This window comes from Austrofundulus limnaeus, unplaced genomic scaffold (assembly GCF_001266775.1).
Source record: "Austrofundulus limnaeus strain Quisiro unplaced genomic scaffold, Austrofundulus_limnaeus-1.0 Scaffold15, whole genome shotgun sequence".
In the NCBI taxonomy this organism is placed as follows: Eukaryota; Metazoa; Chordata; class Actinopteri; order Cyprinodontiformes; family Rivulidae; genus Austrofundulus; species Austrofundulus limnaeus.
In genome coordinates this window covers 1154159-1173533 of record NW_013952417.1, presented here as the reverse complement: position 1 = coordinate 1173533, position 19375 = coordinate 1154159, and the positions used below count along the sequence as shown (strand labels likewise).

The window sequence follows — 19375 nt, the reverse complement described above, 5'->3', positions numbered from 1 at the left end:
GAGGCAGTTCTGAAGGCAAAAGGGGGTCCAACCCGTTACTAGCGTGGTGTACCTAATAAAGTGGCCGGTGAGTGTAGAAGCGCAAGGCTTGCCAAACCAATCCTAACTATAGGATTTATCAAAAGGGAACTTAGACCGTGTCAGAAACTGGAAGTTGGTTCCACAAAAGTGGAGCCAGATAAAAGCTTTGCCTCTCATTCTAGTTTTAGAAACTTAGGAACCATGAATAAACCGCATTAAGTGCTCTGTTAGGAAAACATGGAACAATAAGATCTTTGATGTAAGATGGAGCTTGGATGTTGAGAGATTTGTATGTTAGAAGTTTAAATTATAATCTGAATTTCCCTTAGAGCAAATAGAGAAGCTAAAACTGGAGAAACACTGCATGATCTCTCCTTTTAACCCTCATCAGCAGCAGCATTTTGGATCAACTGAATATGAGTGTTTTTTGACATCCTGATAATTAAGAATTAAGAAAGATTCAAAATGTGTAATAGTCCAGTAATAAAGTGATAAATGCATGGACCAGTATTTCTGCATCATTTTTGGATGAGAGGTTTCTGAGCTGAGAAATACAGTATTGAGCAGGTGGAAGAAGGCAGTCCAGGTAATATTTTAATGAAAGAGTAAAAAGACATAGACCAAGAATAATAAAGTGTCTTACATTAGTACTGGAGGCTAACGTAATGCAATCTGGTTAGTTATGAGTGAGTCAGTCTACTACTTGACTGACTATATTGCATGACTTTATTTGTTATGAATAAAAACAAAGCTGGTTAACTCGTTTGTTAAAATGAGTTCACATTTTTGTAGAGAATGCAACTTAATTATTGCAAATCATTAAAAATGAAAGTGAGTTGTTTATAATGCGTACTGTAAAATAGCAACAACAAATGTGCATTTACGTGTATATCATAAGTCTTAAAAAAGAAAATTGTAATTATTTTTAGACTAACACTTTGTTTCATTTTCAGAATGATGGGATTTCATTTGTACAGCTGAAATAAATTTTAATTAGAGATAAAATTAGGGATAAAAGATAATATTTTTATGAGAATAACAGTAAATAACTCATTTTATAGATCCATAATAAATGGCAAAAGGAATCAATTATACCTGAGTCAATACAAATGGAAAGAATTACACACAAAGTTTGGATATCACTGTTCTTTTAATAAAGCATTTTGTTTAAGATACAGTTTTGTCATTAAATTATTACAAATGCAAAACAACAACAAAAGGTTTAAAGTTAGGAAGAACATAAACCTTAACGGCTCAGTCACTTTTTCTCCAGTGAAGTCTCAGGAGAATATGTATCTCGATCGATTGACTTGCTTCTCTTCCTCATACATCCTGACATACGATCTAATAAGGTCCTCCATCGTGTAGGCCTGAAAAGGAACAAATGTTGAGCGTGGTTTGTCTCAAAAATTCTGTTCTTTTAAATGGGTTCATTTACATTTAATGGACAACATAAATCAAGACAGGCCTGTTCTGAAATAAACAATTTGATTTTGTGTAAAAGTATATTGAAAGGCAGCTGTCCACCTGAGGACTTTCACAAACGAAGCTCATGCCCCCCACCAGGGTTCGGATGGTCATCTGAAAAACGTTGCCTTTACTGCTGTATTCTAGGATGTCGCTGAATCGGTGCATCACCTCCAGCCCCTAAACAGTTTTCAGCACAGTGTAAGTGAAAAAGGCTACCATCTGAATAAACATTGTAATAATTCAGGGTCATTATACCTTTGTTTTTGGGTTTATGAGGCTTACACCTTTTTTGTTGATGGAAACCCTAAGAGGATTTGGATAGCTGGGTTCACACGTTTGCTGCAAATTTAAAATAAAAATAGTTAGTGTTAAAATATAATGTTAAAAGTAACACCAGCCAGTGTTTATTACTCAACAATATTGGGCGTCACATTAACATTTCAACAGTGTTAAAATATAGTGTTAAAAGTATCACCAGGGTATTATTTTAACAAAGAAAATTGTGGTGTTAGAAGTGTTAACAAGACACCACAAGATGTCAATTCACCATAAGCCTGAGGGTGTAAATTTAACACTCAGAGTTAAAATCAAACTCTTTGTACTGTTGCATTAACACTACTCAGTAGTTAGTACAAAATTATAATGGAGTCACCCTTCTTCACACACCAGGAAGTACAACTCACTCATGGTCTCGATTTATGGCCAATAACACAAACTTAAACTTGATCAACTTGATCAAACTGAAAAAGAAAACTAACCAGAACAACTAATTTTTACTCTCATGAACGTCTTTAATGGTCATAAACATGCAAACATATCATTTCTACAAGATTACCCAGCATCCCTTGCTGAGAAAATACTGGTCTGTCTGACATGAGGTGGAAGAGGGCGGGGCTTTGAACACTGTGAATTAACACCAACACTGGAAGTCAGTTTACTCAGAAAGTGTTAAAATAACACTAGGGGTTGTTAAATCAACACTCAAAAGTTTAACAATGAAATTTTAACACTTGTGGCTGTCGCTGCATCTCCGTAACTTACTTTAACTTCGTAGAAAGCGCAGCCAAAAGTTGGCCAGCTTGAAATGTGTCTCAGGAAGGATGTTTTGGCCTCTTGCACAGTCGTGCCGCTCTGCCTGTTGTACGAAGAGATGATGTTCTGCAAACAGAAATTAGACCAGTGAAATCAATGCTCACACTGGAGCCACTTTTTCTAAAATTCAGTTTTTCGTACAAATGAATTACACTTCTGATAAACTTTTATTTGACCTTTTTCCACTCCTCAACAGACATGAGTTCTATCTGGTCAGCAGGAACCAGCATATTCAACATTCTGGGGATCATGACAAACTGGGACCGATCGGAGTCCACCGCAACTCTGAACAGCAGCCCGCCCAGAGTAATCATGTCCTCTCTGCTGCAGTCGTGGTCTCCCCGCAGGTACCTGGGCATTTCCTGCACGGGCCAAAACCAGATGTGTCACGATCGTTCGGCATCTCTAATATGAGTAAAACCATCAAAATGCAGGGTGTGTTCCTTTTTACCTGTGGGAAGTGGAACGTTAGATCTGCAATCGGGTCTTTCCCAGGGATCACATTGAACCAAAGTTTCCTCTTGAACATCACCAGGCATGGCATGCTGATCAGATTGCCTGAGAAAGGCAGATTTGAATTAAAGGTATAGAATTCCTTATTTGTAGAACAGGAGTGTTCAATCCTGGTGATTGAGCACTGGACACCCCTATCCTGGATAGGATTGGAGGGCCACTATCCATGCAGGATGGGCCTTCAACACGCCTGTTTTGAATGAATGGGGGATTAACAGGCTTCTGCAGAACTTGAACAACCACGGAATCAGGTGTGTTGGAGCACAGAATCAGCTACAACATACAGGATAGCTGCCCTTGAGGACCGGGATTCAACATCCTCCTTACTGATGTAGCTTTCTTCCTTGAAAGTAATGTTATATACAATCTCATGCATTATTACAACATGTGTTGGGGATGACTCTCAGCTACTTCTACACAAAGTTTGGGTTTAATTTCTGTCATGATTGTTTTTCCGCAATTTATATTTTTCTGCACAATATCTTACCTTATTTTTTTATTTTATTCAATTTCATCTTGATAGCCCGTTACAGTAATGATTATTCTCTCTTTTATTTTGATCTGTTCATTTTTTATTGCTACTATCTTTAATTCTATTATTATTGCTACAGCTGATAATGTCACATAGCAACATACTGTTTCTGTGGATTGATGTATGTATCTGCTGCTGCTACTACACCTGAATTTCCCCGCGCGGGACAATAAAGGCTGTTTCTATTCTATTCTATTCTATTCTATTCTATTCTATTCTATTCTATTCTATTCTATTCTATGTAAAATTGACTGAGTTATGGTCATTTTGCATTGGATATCAGTGATTAGCTGTTGCAGCCATTTTGAATTTGGTTGACTCCGAGAGTTAACCAATTGTAGATGTATTAACAATGTTTACCTTCTAGAAGTTTCATTAAAATCCACCTGGACAGAGTGGACTCCAAATAATTTAAAGTAGACATATCATATCCTTTTGCACACTTAAATCATTCAGTTGGGATCTGTATAAAGTGAAACAGCAATGCTTTGGTCTGAATTCCTGTACGTGTCTCAAAGCAGCTGGTTTTGATTCTGTCTCTTTAAAACCAAACAAGGCGCTTCACACCCCGCCCCCCTCCTGCTTCCAAACCGGTACATTTTAGTGTGATAGAGGGGGTGACATCCATCTAGCAGCACAGAAATATTTTATTTATAAATTAATTTAAAGATGTCAACAATGGAGGACTTGTTCATCCAGCCTTACACGTTGGAGCCAGAGTCTGACCCAGAACCAGAGGAGAATGAAGATGATAAAATTGTAGTTGGTAAGCACAGACCTTATTTTGCAATTCCGTCAAAAATAATTTGATGTAATAGTTCAGAAAACATCATCATAAATTGAGAAAACTGAATGGGCTGAAAAATATTAGGGATGAACTGATATGAAAATTTTAGCCGATACCGATATCCATTTTCAATATTGCCGTTATAGCCAATAACTGATGTTTATCAATATTACTCAAATGTACAAATGATATATANTATATATATATATATATATTAGGGGTGCAACGATACAGAAAATTCACGATTCAGTTCGGTTCAATACTTTAGTCTCATGGTTCAATATTTTTTCGATACAAAACAGAGAAATTTCCATGCCCCTTTTAACTTGTAATTTATTTAAATTAATTATGAACATTTGTTTAACCTCAAAAGTACAATTTTTAAATTAAACGTTGCTGAAACAGCAAGTTTCTCAGTGGATCTGCGCTCAAAATGCAGCTTAGGTGGAGTAGTCGAACACAGATCCACTGATCCTTCAACACAGAGCATCTTCAGAAGACAAGTTGATGAAATAAATTTATAAAATCTGTTTTGTTCGATACAAGTGTGTATTGAACCTAAAGCACTGTTCGATATGGTTTGATATGGGTACATGTATTGTTGCACCCCTGATATATATATATGTATGTGTGTGTGTGTGTGTTTGTGTGTGATTTATTCCTGGCTGCACTATGATGATCAAACAGATACCGCTTGATCAAACATTTCCCTTACCTCCTCAGGAAATCAACATCAGACATTAATATCAGTTCAGTTTTACTTGTCGGACTGATTAATGCCTATATGTCATGCATCCTTAAAAAATATGACCCAAAAGACATCTTAGCTGCACTGGGAGAGACTAAATCAAAATCTTCTGCACTCCTAGAGACTCCAAGTACACAACAAAATACATTTAATGGCTAAAAAAATGAATTTTGCATGATACGTCCCCTTTTAGGAACATTTCAAAAGATTTCAAAATTCTATGCCACATTTGTAAAATTCATTAAGTTAAAGCCATTATTTGTTTTTTAAGGTCAGTTGGCTGTGGCGGCCACCTTGACTCCTAATTAATGAGTTGTAGATGAACATTCAATGGTTACTTTTTATAAGTTTCCTTAAAACTTGGTACAAGAGAGATTTTGCTAACAGGCACACACACAGGCACAAAACAATTATTCATTGTATTAGACTTTTTCAGCAGCAGGTGACAAATGCTTAGATCACTTGTTTATATATAGAGTGTCAGCAAAATATATTACCTTCTTTCACTTTTTTGACTTTTTTAGGAAGCTCAATGGGCTGCCTTAGATTATCGAAGAAATACTTGTCCTCATCGAGGCTGGTCAACTACAGAACGCAAAAAAGATAGAAGCAAACATCATGTTTATATGTCCTTGGACATCCCAGGGAGGATGAGCTTTTCAGTCATTCTGTGACAGATTATTACATCACATCTTAAGTTTGATAAAATGTTGCACTAGAAAAAGAGAAACAGTAAAATACATTTTAATTGTACAATCTAACAACTAATCCAAGAATTAGATAAAGAGAGGAAACAGCTATGCAAGAATTTCATCCAACTGCACCTTTTGTGATGTTTTCATGTACAGGCCGTATCCATTAGCTGAGGTCAGGCCAAGGTGGGAGGCGACACTGAAACGCAGCTCTCTGATGGTGGTTGCTGAAGATACCTCTAATAGCTGCCAACAGACACACAGTCAATCAACTCGAAGGCTTTCGTTCACTGATTAACTGCATTGGTTCAGGTTTGGTGCTAACTGAACATGATGTTGGCTGTGGGTTCACATTTTACACGATGTGGGAGTGGTTTTCTTAAATTAGATTTTGTTCTGAAGATTTGCAAACTAAATCTTAAGATGATGTTGATGACGAAGAAGATAAACATTTCCACAACAATACCAAGAAGAAGAATCCAAAATAAACACAAAAGTCAAACGTCAAAACCAGACACGCAGAGAGAAACGAGGTTGGATTCAAACCAAACAGACGACGAGCTCAATTGAGTCTGTTGGGAAGAGACTGGTAGAATTTATAAAAGGGATGTGTCTTACAGCGCTTGTGTCGTTTGGGAAGTGGATTTTGTAGAAGATCTTGGTGCTGTCCTGCTGGATGGCCTCCACTTCGGCTTGATGTGGGGGCAGCTTCCTTGGCTCCCTACTGTAGAGCAAAACCATTCAATCAATCAATCAATCAACCAATCAATCAATCAATCAATCAATCAATCAATCAATCAATCAATCAATCAATCAATCAACCAATGAACCAATCAATCAATCAATCAATCAATCAACCAACTTTATTTATAGAGCACATTTTAAAAACCACAAGGGCAACCAAAGTGCTGTACAGTAAGACAAGTTAAGACAATAAAAGAAACATAAAACACAAATCAGGGTCACAGCAGGTGAGCACAAGTTGCCAATATAAAACAAAATCCCTGTGTGTTAAAAGTCAGAGAATAAAAGTGTGTTTTTAAAAGAGATTTAAAAGCAGGAAGTGATGAAGCCTGTCTGACATTCAGGGGAAGATTATTCCACAACTTGGGACCGACAACGGAAAATGCTGTCACCTCTAAGTTTCCACATAGTTTTAGGGATGATCAGCAGCAGCTGATCAGCTGATCTTAGGGATCGGGGTGGGCAGTAAGGTTGAAGCAACTCAGATAGATATGGAGGAGCAAGATTGTTCAAGCATTTGAAGACAAACAGCAGCAGCTTAAAGTGCCTGTGACGTCAAATTTTTTGTAATAAACATTAATGCATTTTTGGAAAGATAACATTGATAACATGTTGCAAAACAAATTTCACGTCGCTGAGATGAATGGTTGTTGAGATATTGGCATGTGAAGAAACAGGAAGTGATGTCAAAGGGGAATGTCGGCATGTAAACAGAGAAGAATCTGACGTTTCTTTAGATTATTTTTAGTTGCTATCACAGAGAGATGAAGAAAAGTTGAAGTTTATATGACATTGTTTTAATAAACAAAGACCAGGGAGTTTATTTTATTAACGAGTTCCCCTTTGATGTCACTTCCTGTTTCACTTTGGCTGAGCCAAATTTAAAAGAAAATAGGCCGGTTATGTGACAAAATGGGTAAAATCATGTGTACTATGCTAATTTTCTTAAGTATAAAGATGCTTTCTTTGACTTTTTGTATTTGAAGAATAGGCTTGTCACAGGCACTTTAAACTGAATTCTGTAGTGAACAGGGAGCCAGTGAAGAGATGCCAGGATGGCAGTGATATGCTCACACCTACAGGTCTGAGTTAAGAGGCCAGCAGCAGAGTTCTGCACAAGCTGCAGGCGGGCGAGAGAGGTCTGACTAATGCCAACATACAATGAGTTACAATAATCGAGGCAAACTGTGATAAAAGCATGGATTAATTTTTCCAGGTCAGATCTTGCTTGATATTGATTTCACCTTTGGTATTTGAGGTAGCTGATAAAAACTCTTCTGAACAACACCGCTGATCTGTTTGTCAAATTTAAAATCAGACTCAAACTTCATCCCCAAATTGATGACACAGTCCCTGAGATGGAGTGACAGTGAGCCAAGATCTACACTGGGGGAGGAGGAGCCACTCGGTCCAAACAAAATAACTTCAGTCTTATTTTCATTTAGGCTAAGGTAGTTAAGAGAAAACCATGCATTCACATTAAAGAGTTAATAACAATTAACCATGAAACTTGGAAGGTAAAGTTTTTGAGATGAAAACATAACTATGCAATCATATTATTAAAGAAATCAAGGAGTAAAGATGTGTTTCAACTACTTTATTAAATCAATACTGCATCTCTATAGAATGATTTATCTAAATTAGGGTGCTGTGTGAATGGGTAAATATAGAGCCTTCGCTCTAGCGCTGACTCTATATTGTCTTATGTGTATTAGCTCGGTGCTAGTGCGACAAACAAGCTAAACTGAGGTCCTCCATCCATATTTTCAGTTGCAGCTGAGTCATTTTTGCGTTCCCCTCTCTGTCATGTGGATGGAGGACCTCAGTGACGAGAGGAGAATGTGTAGCGCTGAGCTAATACATCAAAAAAGGCGAGATAGCGTCGGGGCTAATGCTAAATATAACAGGCTAAGCTGAGGTTCTTCTTCCATGAAGCAGCTCTGTTGTCCTCCATCCATATTTTCAGTTCCAGGCTGAGTCATTTCTGCCTTCTCTTCTCTGTCAACGCTCTCTGGTTTCATTTAAAAGAGTCGATCGTCAGATATTGTCCAAGATTAACCTTCAGGATGGATATACTGTAGCTCGCATAGCAGCCTCACATCGAGGACCTATCCATGTCATCATTTACCCAGAATGCTTTGTTTATAAATAAAATGGCCCCATCCGTGTAATATATTTTAAAACTTTTAGTCTTTATTTTACAGTTAAAATATATGTTTAACAAATAAAGTCTAATGTTACAGCTAATCATGGATCCCTTGAATCCCTTGAACAAAACAAATGACCCCAATTTAGCTCCATAGTAATCCCACATGGAGCAGTGAAGGGAGATTAGAATTGAGCGGAACTATGTAGGAAGGCAAGGGCCAGGCTAATAATAGAGCAGATTGGTGTAAAACTATTTATTTATTTAGTTTTGAGCCTTTTTACAATTGCACATCCAGCACTGAACTATCAATGCTGACTATTCTTTCAGTAATGTGACTTATGTGCATCCACTGACAGCTGGTAAAACTGAATGAAAAGCACACTTAATTTTTTGACCCTACCTGCATACATTCTGCAGTCTTTGTAGGCAGCCGGCAGCCAGCTGGTCTCTGGGTCGTGATTCCATGTAGTCTTCCACGTGTCTTTTCAGATTTGGACTGGGCGGGAACAAGCCCGAACACAGCCACATCAGCTGCCATCCACGCTCTACACTCAACCTGAGGGTTTCCGAAAGAGAGGAGAGTGAATGTGTCAGCTACTGTTACTTTTTATTCAGTACAATACAAACTTAAGAGCACCTGCTGCTGTTACTAGTCATCTGTCTCATAATCTGGCAGTAGATTTCATCCTGTAGTTCAACATGCTGCATGGCAGGACCAAAGATTTGGTCGGTCAGCTCTAGTGGACTGCGAGCGTGCTTGATGGGGTAGTCGCCCATGTACTTCAAGATAGGTGGAAATCACAGTCAAGGACTCCTCCAGAATGTATCAAAATCCAGATTGGACTAAAATATACATGTTACAGATACTAATAGTAATATTCTCAAAAATGTTTCTTACTATGACACAATAGCAACACAATGGCTGCCAGTATACAAAACCACGCCAGAAGTAAATTAAAATACTAAAATTATGCTTTTTTTAAAGGATATCAGTGAAAGCACTGCAAGCATGGCTGCTGAGGTCAGAGCGGTGAACCAAAGTTTTCAGGAGTGGCTGTTTGATAGGCTCTCTGGAAAATGCCCACAGCTTCTCTCTGTTGACTCCTTTGGCACCGTGACGACCTTCTTTATTAGTCTGCCTAAAAAACACAAAGGCAACACAGTTTAAAACAACAAGCAGGCTTTCAAATAAAGGTTCTATAAAACATCTAAACTGAGTGTCGCTGCTTTATTATTTACTGACTGGATCTGAAGGCAAATATCTGTCCCACAACTTGGATGGTTAAAAAAAACAGTTTATTTACCTGAAATTCTCCATTGCAAACTCTTTTAAAGAAATGGGAGCCACTGTTTCTCCTCCCTGAGTGATGACAAGTGCAAGAGATTCTCTCCTTGTCTTTGGATGATACACTTGCTGTAAGTGAGAGAAGTTTCTCAGTTAAACAGCATGAAGGGTCACAGTGCAGCAGTTTTATAATTGCACATATTTGCAGCATTAACTATATACACATAAAGACACAGTTTGTGTCAGTGTATAATGTTCTAAAATAATTATTTTTTTATTTTTATTTTTCCGTTGTTTATCCAGTCAAGTCCCATTGATCTCATATCTCTTTTTCAAGGGAGGCCTGGGCCTGAAGGCAACCTATTGTACATGTTTTTGGGGGGTGGGGAAAACGGAGTACCCAGAGAAAACCCACACAACCACAAGGAGAACTCTCCATACAGAAAGACCCCAGATGCAATCTGGGAATCGAACTCAGGACTTTTTGCTGCGAGGCAAATTGAATTTAAAACTAAGACAATCAACAGTAATGTCATAATTTATTAAAGAAAACATCACATGATTCCATATCTTGTAGAACCACTTTTATCATCAAAAACTCCCTGTAGTCGTTTTCTTTATGAATTTATCAGTCTCTCACATGGTTGTGGTGAAGTCTTAGTGCGCTCTTCTTTACAACATTGTTACAGTCCACTGAAGCTTGAATACATTTGTTTCTGTTCAGCTATCTTAGGGTTCCACCACAGAATTTCAATCAAGTTGCAGTCTGGACAATGACTGGACCATTGAAATACTTTGATTCTTTTCCTTTTCAGCCGTTCTGTTGTAGATTAACTGTTGCGTTTGGAGATATCGTTCTGTTGCATCATTGCCTCAACTATCAGACAAATAGTCTTATTGGTTCTAGAGTTCTTTGGTCTAAAGAAGTGGTCATGGTCATCCCAATGACAGCAAGTTGCCCAAGTCCTGAAACATTAACCGTTCAACACCATACTTAACACACAGTGTGAAGTGTTTGTTCTGATGAGCTTTGTTTGGATTTCTCCAACTCGTGCTGCTCATTACAGACAAACATCTTTCTTTTGGTCTCATCTGTTAAAAGGACTTTGTTCCAGAAGTTATGTGGTTTGTTCAGTTAAAACTTTACACACCTTAGTCATACTGCAATGTTCTTTTTAGAGAGAAGAGGCTTCCTCCTGCAACTTTTTCAAACAAGTCATACTTGTTCTTCTTTTTACCATTTAACTGGTGGTTAAAGCCAACAGAATGTCATTTTGAGATCTTTTTTTATATATATATTTTATTTTTTGCAATTTCTTTGAGCATTGCAGTCTGACCTCAAGGTGAATTTGATGGCATCTGTCCTAAATGTTTCCCACTTCTGTATAATCTCTGTATAATCTCTCTGTAGAATGGTGGACTTCAATTTTTTTTTCTGGGAAATAACCTTTAACCCTACCCAGATTAATAGGTAACATCTGCTTTCCCAAGGTCATTGCTGATATCTATCCTGCTTAATTACACAAACTGCCATTACTCCTACTTTTATATATAGGCAGGGGTGGGCACAGTTCCCCTAAAGCCCTAATAGGGGAACTAATTTCCTGATTAGTGCTTTAGGGCTTTTGCTAATTTTAAAATTAGTGGATTAGCACTTGCTAAATTTATAGGCTAAATTTAGAAACACTAACTGAGGTCTATAAATGTTATTGATCAATGTTAATGTTAACAGCTGAGGGTGAAAACTGTCACACGTTTTGTTCATAAGTGTGTCACTTATTTATTTGTTTATTTACTTGTTTGTTTGTATTTAGCCTTTATTTTACCAGGCAAAACATTAAGAATAACTTCTTATTTACAATGTCAGCCTGGTGACAATATATTGACCCAAATATGGCTGTGGAATGTCAATGATAAGAATTAAGAGAGCAACATGGCAGCATGTGACTCATGTTGTCTGTTGAAACCTGAAAGAAATGCACAAACACATCTTTGTCAGAACCAGTTCAGACAAGGCTGAACACTGTGGCATGGTGGAGCTCAGTCTGCTGCTGCAACACAATCAACACAAAGCAAGGTTTATAGGTGACGCGCCGTCCCCGCCCCTGTGCGTTGGCCACGCCTGGTGTCCCGGCGTGTGGTCCTGCACTTCCGAATTTTTGTAGCTCCTCAAAGCCTGTGCACGCTGCACACCATTCAAATAGTTTTTCAAGCTTTTGCTCTCCTACTTACAATATTTTCACAAGTTATAAAGTGTACTTCTACGTGTCCATTCAGAGAATACTACAACAGCACAACGTCAGGTATAAAGATCTCCACCGCTGGCGAGGGTGCGAGTCACCCTGCTCGAGTACCCAAAGTGCCACTTTAACCCAGCCTTAACTCTCAATGGAAAACTTCCTCTGGCAGAAGCTTTTGAAAACAGTAATTTACAGTAAATTAACCAAGAACAACTTTTGCTCAGAAACTACAAAACATTTGTTAAAACACCCATTTTTATGTTTAAATGACCTGATTCTCAATGCTGATGTCCTGTTTCAGACACTGCATTTCACCGGAAGGTTTTTTTTTTTTTTTTAGTTTAAATAAAAAAACATTTTCAATGGGATATAAATTGAACTGTACCAGCACTTCTTCCGTTGGTTTAGTAAGAGTTGGTAGAAACTGCACATTATTCTTATAGACAGCACCGCTGCTGTTGGTCCGCTGGTTGGTAGCTCTGATCCATTTCTCATCCGGTGCCTGTTGTCCGTCTTTGTCCACCAGCAGCAGGTCACCCCGTTTACAGATCAGAAACATGGGGTCATCTGTAGAGGCAAACAGAGGCAGGCGGTTAGAACGGCAGCAGTTAATGTAAATATTTTATCCTCCATCTGACTGTACACACTACAGACCTTGTTTACTGACGTCCTGCTGCACCAGCGCAAATTCTGAGCGCTGTCTCAGCCCCTCCACGTTGAACACCATCAGATTAGTCATGTCGGCAGCTTCCGCACACCTGAATGTGTACTCTCCTCTGACTGTGCTCAAACTCATGGACTGCTGATTGTTACTGAACAAACATCCAAAGTTTATGTTTTTTTTATGAGCAGAGATGAAACGTTTTAGAAGGGTGGAGATAAAATAAAGAAACGGTCGTACCTCGTCATGGTGACTTTCTTAACCTCGATGTAAGGAATGTCAAGGAGTTTCTTCTCTTTTCTCTCCATGAAGACAATGCCGTTGCCATTTACAGCCACAATAAACCTGCTTTTGGGCAGAGGAGGTCCTGTAGATAAACAAAAACAATTGATATGCTTTTTTAAAGCAGTTCTGAGTTAACCGAAAAACTAGACATGAACATGGCACAGTCACATCGAGACCGATTCATTTCACAACTCTTCTGTAACGAGAAAAACAAACCCCCAAAGGTGAAAACAGCTTCATCTCGACTGACCTGATATCATTGTAACCTCAAAAAACTTTGAAAAGTCCAGGGGCCATTTCTGCCGGGCAATGTCAACCAGCTCTCCTTTGACTCGCTCTGCTCTCTGGTTCCCGTTGATGTACAACTTCTGCAAGAACAAAGGCTTCAGCTTCAGTCTGCTCACAATATGCCACAACTATTACATTTAAAAAGTTACACCATCTTTAGATGCAATTAAACATGCATAAGCTAATGTCTATAAGCCATAGCAGTGTGTTCTGTCTACCTGTGAGAGAGCTGAGGTGATGAGTTCGATCCATTTGGTCAAAGATTTGTTCTCGATGCGTGTAGTGGTGATGCAATCCAGAACCACCTGCCTCACATTGTCTTTGTTGAGCTCTGAGCCAAACTGGATGTAATAATGCATCGCAGCCAGCTTGATGTATTCATCCTCCTGAAAGATTGAGTTCATAAAAATACTTTATTTATTTATTTTTGTTAGTTTTAATTTATCTAAGCAAGCATAAAAAAGCAAGGTTACATGTTAAAACAAAGCAATCTTTACTCTGTCATAGGGCTTTTCTAGCCGGAAGCTAATTTGCAAATCTGAAAAAGGACAAACTAAATTAAACAATAAAACCAGACATTTCACCTGAAGTGGATATGACTTCGAGGCATTTGAGCATATTCACAATTTTTGGTTAATTCATTATTGAATATTTTTAAAAAATTGTAATAAAACAAAACTTTGTGGAACGGCCATGAATTGACTTTTAATTGAATGTTTTGTCTAAAGTTTTACCTACTGAAACGGTAACGCTTTCTTTTACAGTACCCTTATTACCATGTAATTACAAGGTAATAAAAAAATTGTAATTAAATGTAATTACTATATTATTGCCATATAATTACATGGTAATTAGGGTACAAACTGTTAGTAAAACTACCTTTAATCAAATTACGATTCAATAGTAACTCAACATTATATTTATAAACAAAAGAATGCAACAAAATTTTGGGGTTAGTGGTTAATTGCAATAAAATATAACTTTAAAACTGTCCAAATTAGTTAGGTATTACATAGTGAATTGTAATACATTACCAGGTAAGCGCTACATTACTGCAGACAATTAATTACATAGTAAAATTGTACCCTAATTACCATGTAATTACATGGTATTAAGGTAGTAATTACATTAAATTACTTTTTATATTACCTTGTAATTATATGGTAATAAGGGTACCGTAAAAGAAAGCGTTACCACCAAAACTACAACCATTAGAAATATTGTATAACACCCCTTTTATACAAACTGAATGGCATAATTTATGCCAGTTTTATTTTTTTAAAGTTTTTTTGAGTGTAACATTTCACAAAGGCATATGGAAGATGGTCAAACATTTCGACTGTAGAAAACAAGGTTAAAATTACAAAAAAATCCTCCCAAAAAGAAACTAAGGCTCTTTTCTATAACCTTTTATTTGAAGAAAAATGTAAAAGTTTGTACATATAAAAGCTTATTTTCCTGGAGCCTGACCTTCTCACTGATGTAATCCTCAGACTTGATGCCCTTGATGAGCTGCCTGTAGATGAGTTCTGTGCTGACGTGGTCCAGCAAGGAGTCGTGCCACGGGGAGAAGATTTCCTTGCGGATGGAGAGGCTCCAGGGAGTGTCCTTCTCCTCCTTGTCCTGCCTCCTCATCTCCTGCTCGCACTGAGACACTGCATCCAACACGTGCTTCCCACAGTTGCCCAGAGACCACACCTGCGAACAAAATGACCAATAAAATACCAAGAAGCCACTTATGTAGTGACATAGTTTTTCTATGAAAGTGTGACCTAACAAAGATCCACATCCCACCTTCTCGTGGAAGTTGATGTACAGCGAGAACCCGTAGGTGTCTTTGAGTCCAATCTTGTCCGCCACAGCCTGGCAGATATCAGCAGAAGTGGAGACTGAATCTAAATGGACACTGACTGAGTTATTGTTCATCAGTGTCACAGATGCATCAATGGGCTCCTTCTTGTTGGCAGCCTGTAAGGGTGAAGGTCAACGGTTTTAATGACAAGAATTTAAAAAGAAATATCCTGAAAAAAGAGAATTGCTGCTGAGACAACTAATTTGTGAGGTAAGCATCATGTTTCAGCAGAGCCCATGTGAGTTTTTACCTGTAGTTCGATCCAGCAGGGCAGCTCAGTTCTCTCTCCTTTAGCAATAATGCGACGCAGGCGCTTCGTACAATATTCATTGTAACCTTCTGGGCCTCTTTGAAGAAATTTTTCCAAATACTGAAAAGAAAGTGGAAAAGAAAGCATGATATCAAATACCACAAACAAGATGTCTCTTAGCAGATTAAACATAACTAATAGTACAGCTCCAATATAGATAGTATCAGGCGGCATGGTGGGGCAGTGCTTTAAGCTGTTGCCTCTCAGCAAAAGAGGTTGCAGGATCGCGTTGTGGTCTGGGGCTTTTCTGAGAACACGTTACTCTTGTGCAAGCCCAGGTTTTCTCCAGGTCCTCTGGTTTCCTCCCACAGACCAGAAACTTGTAAGTTAGGTTCATTTTAGAGGTGCAACGATGCAGAAAAGTCACGATTCAATTTGGTTCGATACTTTAGTGTTACGGATTGATATTTTTTTATATAAAAAATAGAGAAATTTCCATGCTCTTCTTAATTAGTAATTTATTGAAATTAATTCTGAATATTTGTTTAACCTCAAAAGTACAGTTTTTAAATTAAATGTTGCTGAAACAGCAGGTTTCTCAGTGGATCTGCGCTTGATAATGCAGTCTAGGTGGAGTAGTCGAACACAGATTCACTGATCCTTCAACACAGTATCTTCAGAAGACAAGCTGATAAAATAAATTTAAAACATCTGTATTGTTCCATACATAGTGTGTATTGGACCTAGAGCACTGTATTGTACGGTTCAATACAGATACATGTATTGTTGCAGCCAACTTTCAATTGTTCCTAGGTGTGAGTGAAAGTCTAAATGGTTGTTTGTCTCATTTGTCTCTATATGTCCCTGTGATGGACTTGAGACATGTCCAGGGTGTCCCTCGCCTCTCACAGAGTGACTGCTGGAGATGGGCGATAGATGTGCTTTCACCAGGAAATTAGAAGCAGGTAAAGAACATTCCTAAAACTGAATGACCTGATTTTCTTATAGAACATTGTGGTAAAATAAAGTTATTTTTATTTAAAGAGGCAATATCATGTAAAATCAACTTTTTTTAAATTTTATATCATGTTATAATGTTATACTCTCATAAAAAACATATCCAAAGCCTTGCTCTGACTCATTCATGTATGTTTGAGAAATCCTGCAGCGTTTTTAGGCAGCCATGCTGAGGAGCAAAACGACAAGTGGGGACCAGAAACGCCCCTGTGTCTTTAAGCCGAACTTCCTCATCACAGAGCACACCTCCCCACCCCCCACCCCACAYACCCCGCCCATGACTCCTGCAGGCTCTCGGCAGTAACAAAGCAAAGTGAAAGTGAAACTTAACTGTCTGCTGCTCTTAACACTACTGCTCACTCAGTGAAGCTCTTTTCAGATACAAAATACCTTTGAGGAAATGTATTTTCAGATGCCAAATAAACTGCATCATAGCGCATGCGCGAAACACCCCACGTGCGCGACCCCCACCCCCACCGCAATGAAATGGGCGGGACAGAAGCGGAAGGAGGTTCTTAAAGAGACAGAGGCCAATTTCAAGACGTTTAGAAGAGGAAGTGATGAGAAGATAAGTTTATTTTCTATTTAAAGATAAAAACAGCATTTTAATAACAGCTAAAGGTGACATAGATACTTTATTATGGTATGGTAATTAAATGTATGCCTGAGAAACACATAATACTGGCCCTTTAAAGGGGCAATATTACGTGCACACTGTGATACGAAAGCACAGCGTAGTTTACTTGGCATCTGGGCATGTTTTTGATGAGAGGATAACATTATAAAATGATATAAAACTAATAAAAAATAGATTTTACATGATATTGCCCCTTTAATAACTGACTGAAGTTTGATTGGGTACCTTCAAGTATTTGACTGTTATTGCCAAAAACAGCTGATTTAAAGAGTCACAAATTAGTATCTTTACAGAAATAGTTCTATTTGAAGGCAGGACCCACCCACTGTCCTGCCTGTTTTAAATGTTTCCCTGCTTCAACACACCTGACTGAAACAATGATTGACTGATCGGCTTCTGCTGCACTTGATGACATTAATTGAACTATTTGAATCAGGTGTGCCGAAGCAGGAAAACAGCTCGTACATGCAGGACAGTGGGTCCTGAAGAACAGGGTTGAAGACCTCTGTTTTAGGACTTTAAATCAAAAATAGATGTTATAAAAAGTGTTTTTCAGTACTGCCTGTATATGAGCAAACTGAGAGCATTGACTGTTGCACTGAATATAAATATCAAATTAAAGAAGATAATACATATAAACTCAAATTTTAGCTTTACTAAAAATAAAACTGACCTTCTTGAAGAGGTCTGATGGAGGGAAGATCCCGAGACACAGAGAGAGGAGAATCCAGCCTTGTATGCGGCTCCTCTTGTTCCTGTTGTTGACCAGCTGCTTACAGATCTGACAGTAGATTTCATCTCTGCATATTTAGGAAAACAGGAAAGAGAATTTAAAAACACAGTAAAACGGGATTAACGTATTTGCAAGTTAATTCTGATTATTTCTGTGACACTAAAGACTTTTCATAAACTCTGTACCGTATGCCTGGTCTTGACAAAGCATATCCAACAATGATGTGCAATTTTTCCAAGGCTGTAAGAGGTCGCTGTAGCGTCGGTCCCTCTCCAATCAAAAGGTCTTCATTATCTGTGAAGTTCTCTGGCTGTTTAAGATGATGACAATAAAAACAATCGTCACCCCTGACATAATATGAATCAACTTAAAATGAACGATTGATTGTTTAGGATTGTAACCTCTTCAGGAATAGCTGACGCTTTTCTGTTTGCGCTGCTGTTTTTTTTCTTCCTCCGCAGTATTTTCTGTGAACACAAATGCATAATAATTAGATGTGAGGTTATGACTGTTACTGGACACACTTAGTTATTTTTTAAATAATAAAATAAAAATTACCTGGTCCAATCCCACCAGGCTGCTCAGCCTCCGGCCCTTACTGTGAGGCAGAATTTGGGAGATTGTGCTTTGGGCAGTGGTGCTCGAGATTTGCGATATAGAGTCAGATGATTTTGGTTCTGGCACGTCCCCCATGAAACGCAAAATAATCCACGACACTGTCAGACTTGCCTAGAAAAATGAAAGCAGACGATGAATGTGTGGCTGTAGAAATCTGAATATTTACAAGCAAAAAAGAAATGACATTAAGTTTGAATGATATTGCGGCTTTCCTTGGGGAAAGAGTGTTATTAACGTTACACACACACTGTAGTTATGGTGAGTGGGTGTGGATAAAGAACTCATATAAGCGGAGGCCTCCTAAGTGGGCCCATTGCTCTCCCCAAAAAGACTCTGGTCGTTATTCAAACCTTCTCGTCCCTTCGATGAAGGACACAAGGTTAGAAACGCTCAGTGTTTTGAGCTTCTCAGGATCCATAAAGGAGTCCCCAAGAATTATTGTCCTTTGACTGCTCAGAGCCAGGCAGTGGTCTAAGTAGTACAAAGAGGTCTCTAATGTCCCTTTGCCACTAGTGCCACTTAGGTGTAGTGTCGATACGGTCATGCTGCGTTCACACCGAACGCGATTTCAGCATCAAGAGCATCAGGTTTACATACAAAGTCTATGGTGGACGCGCTTCAAGCAACGTCGGGAAGTTCTGCGGCGCCTCAAGCGCAATTAGAGCAGCGCGATTTGAACGATTTGAATGATCTGAGCATTCGACACGCTGAGGTGCAAATCGCTGAAGTTAGAAAATCTGAACTTTTGCAGCTCGACGCGC

The 19375-nt window shown here is 38.4% G+C and overlaps 1 protein-coding gene across 1 annotated transcript in view; it reads right to left on the bottom strand.

The window, feature by feature from the left end:
* Nucleotides 1-1152: 1152 nt before the first annotated feature.
* Nucleotides 1153-19375, bottom strand: part of LOC106513810 (unconventional myosin-VIIa) — a 36064-nt gene continuing 17841 nt past the window's right edge. The window contains exons 26-50 of the mRNA XM_014002806.1: nt 18555-18725; nt 18398-18463; nt 18182-18306; nt 17937-18063; nt 15610-15729; nt 15302-15475; nt 14978-15205; nt 13726-13893; nt 13470-13587; nt 13175-13301; nt 12928-13085; nt 12659-12840; nt 10053-10162; nt 9739-9887; nt 9386-9539; nt 9149-9304; nt 6474-6579; nt 5988-6101; nt 5661-5748; nt 3035-3141; nt 2760-2945; nt 2533-2649; nt 1747-1830; nt 1549-1668; nt 1153-1391 (exon numbers count right to left, since the gene is read on the bottom strand). Coding sequence (XP_013858260.1) covers nt 1302-1391; nt 1549-1668; nt 1747-1830; nt 2533-2649; nt 2760-2945; nt 3035-3141; nt 5661-5748; nt 5988-6101; nt 6474-6579; nt 9149-9304; nt 9386-9539; nt 9739-9887; nt 10053-10162; nt 12659-12840; nt 12928-13085; nt 13175-13301; nt 13470-13587; nt 13726-13893; nt 14978-15205; nt 15302-15475; nt 15610-15729; nt 17937-18063; nt 18182-18306; nt 18398-18463; nt 18555-18725 — 3345 coding nt within the window. The 3' untranslated portion in view covers nt 1153-1301. The remainder of the gene's footprint in view (nt 1392-1548; nt 1669-1746; nt 1831-2532; nt 2650-2759; nt 2946-3034; nt 3142-5660; nt 5749-5987; nt 6102-6473; nt 6580-9148; nt 9305-9385; nt 9540-9738; nt 9888-10052; nt 10163-12658; nt 12841-12927; nt 13086-13174; nt 13302-13469; nt 13588-13725; nt 13894-14977; nt 15206-15301; nt 15476-15609; nt 15730-17936; nt 18064-18181; nt 18307-18397; nt 18464-18554; nt 18726-19375) is intronic.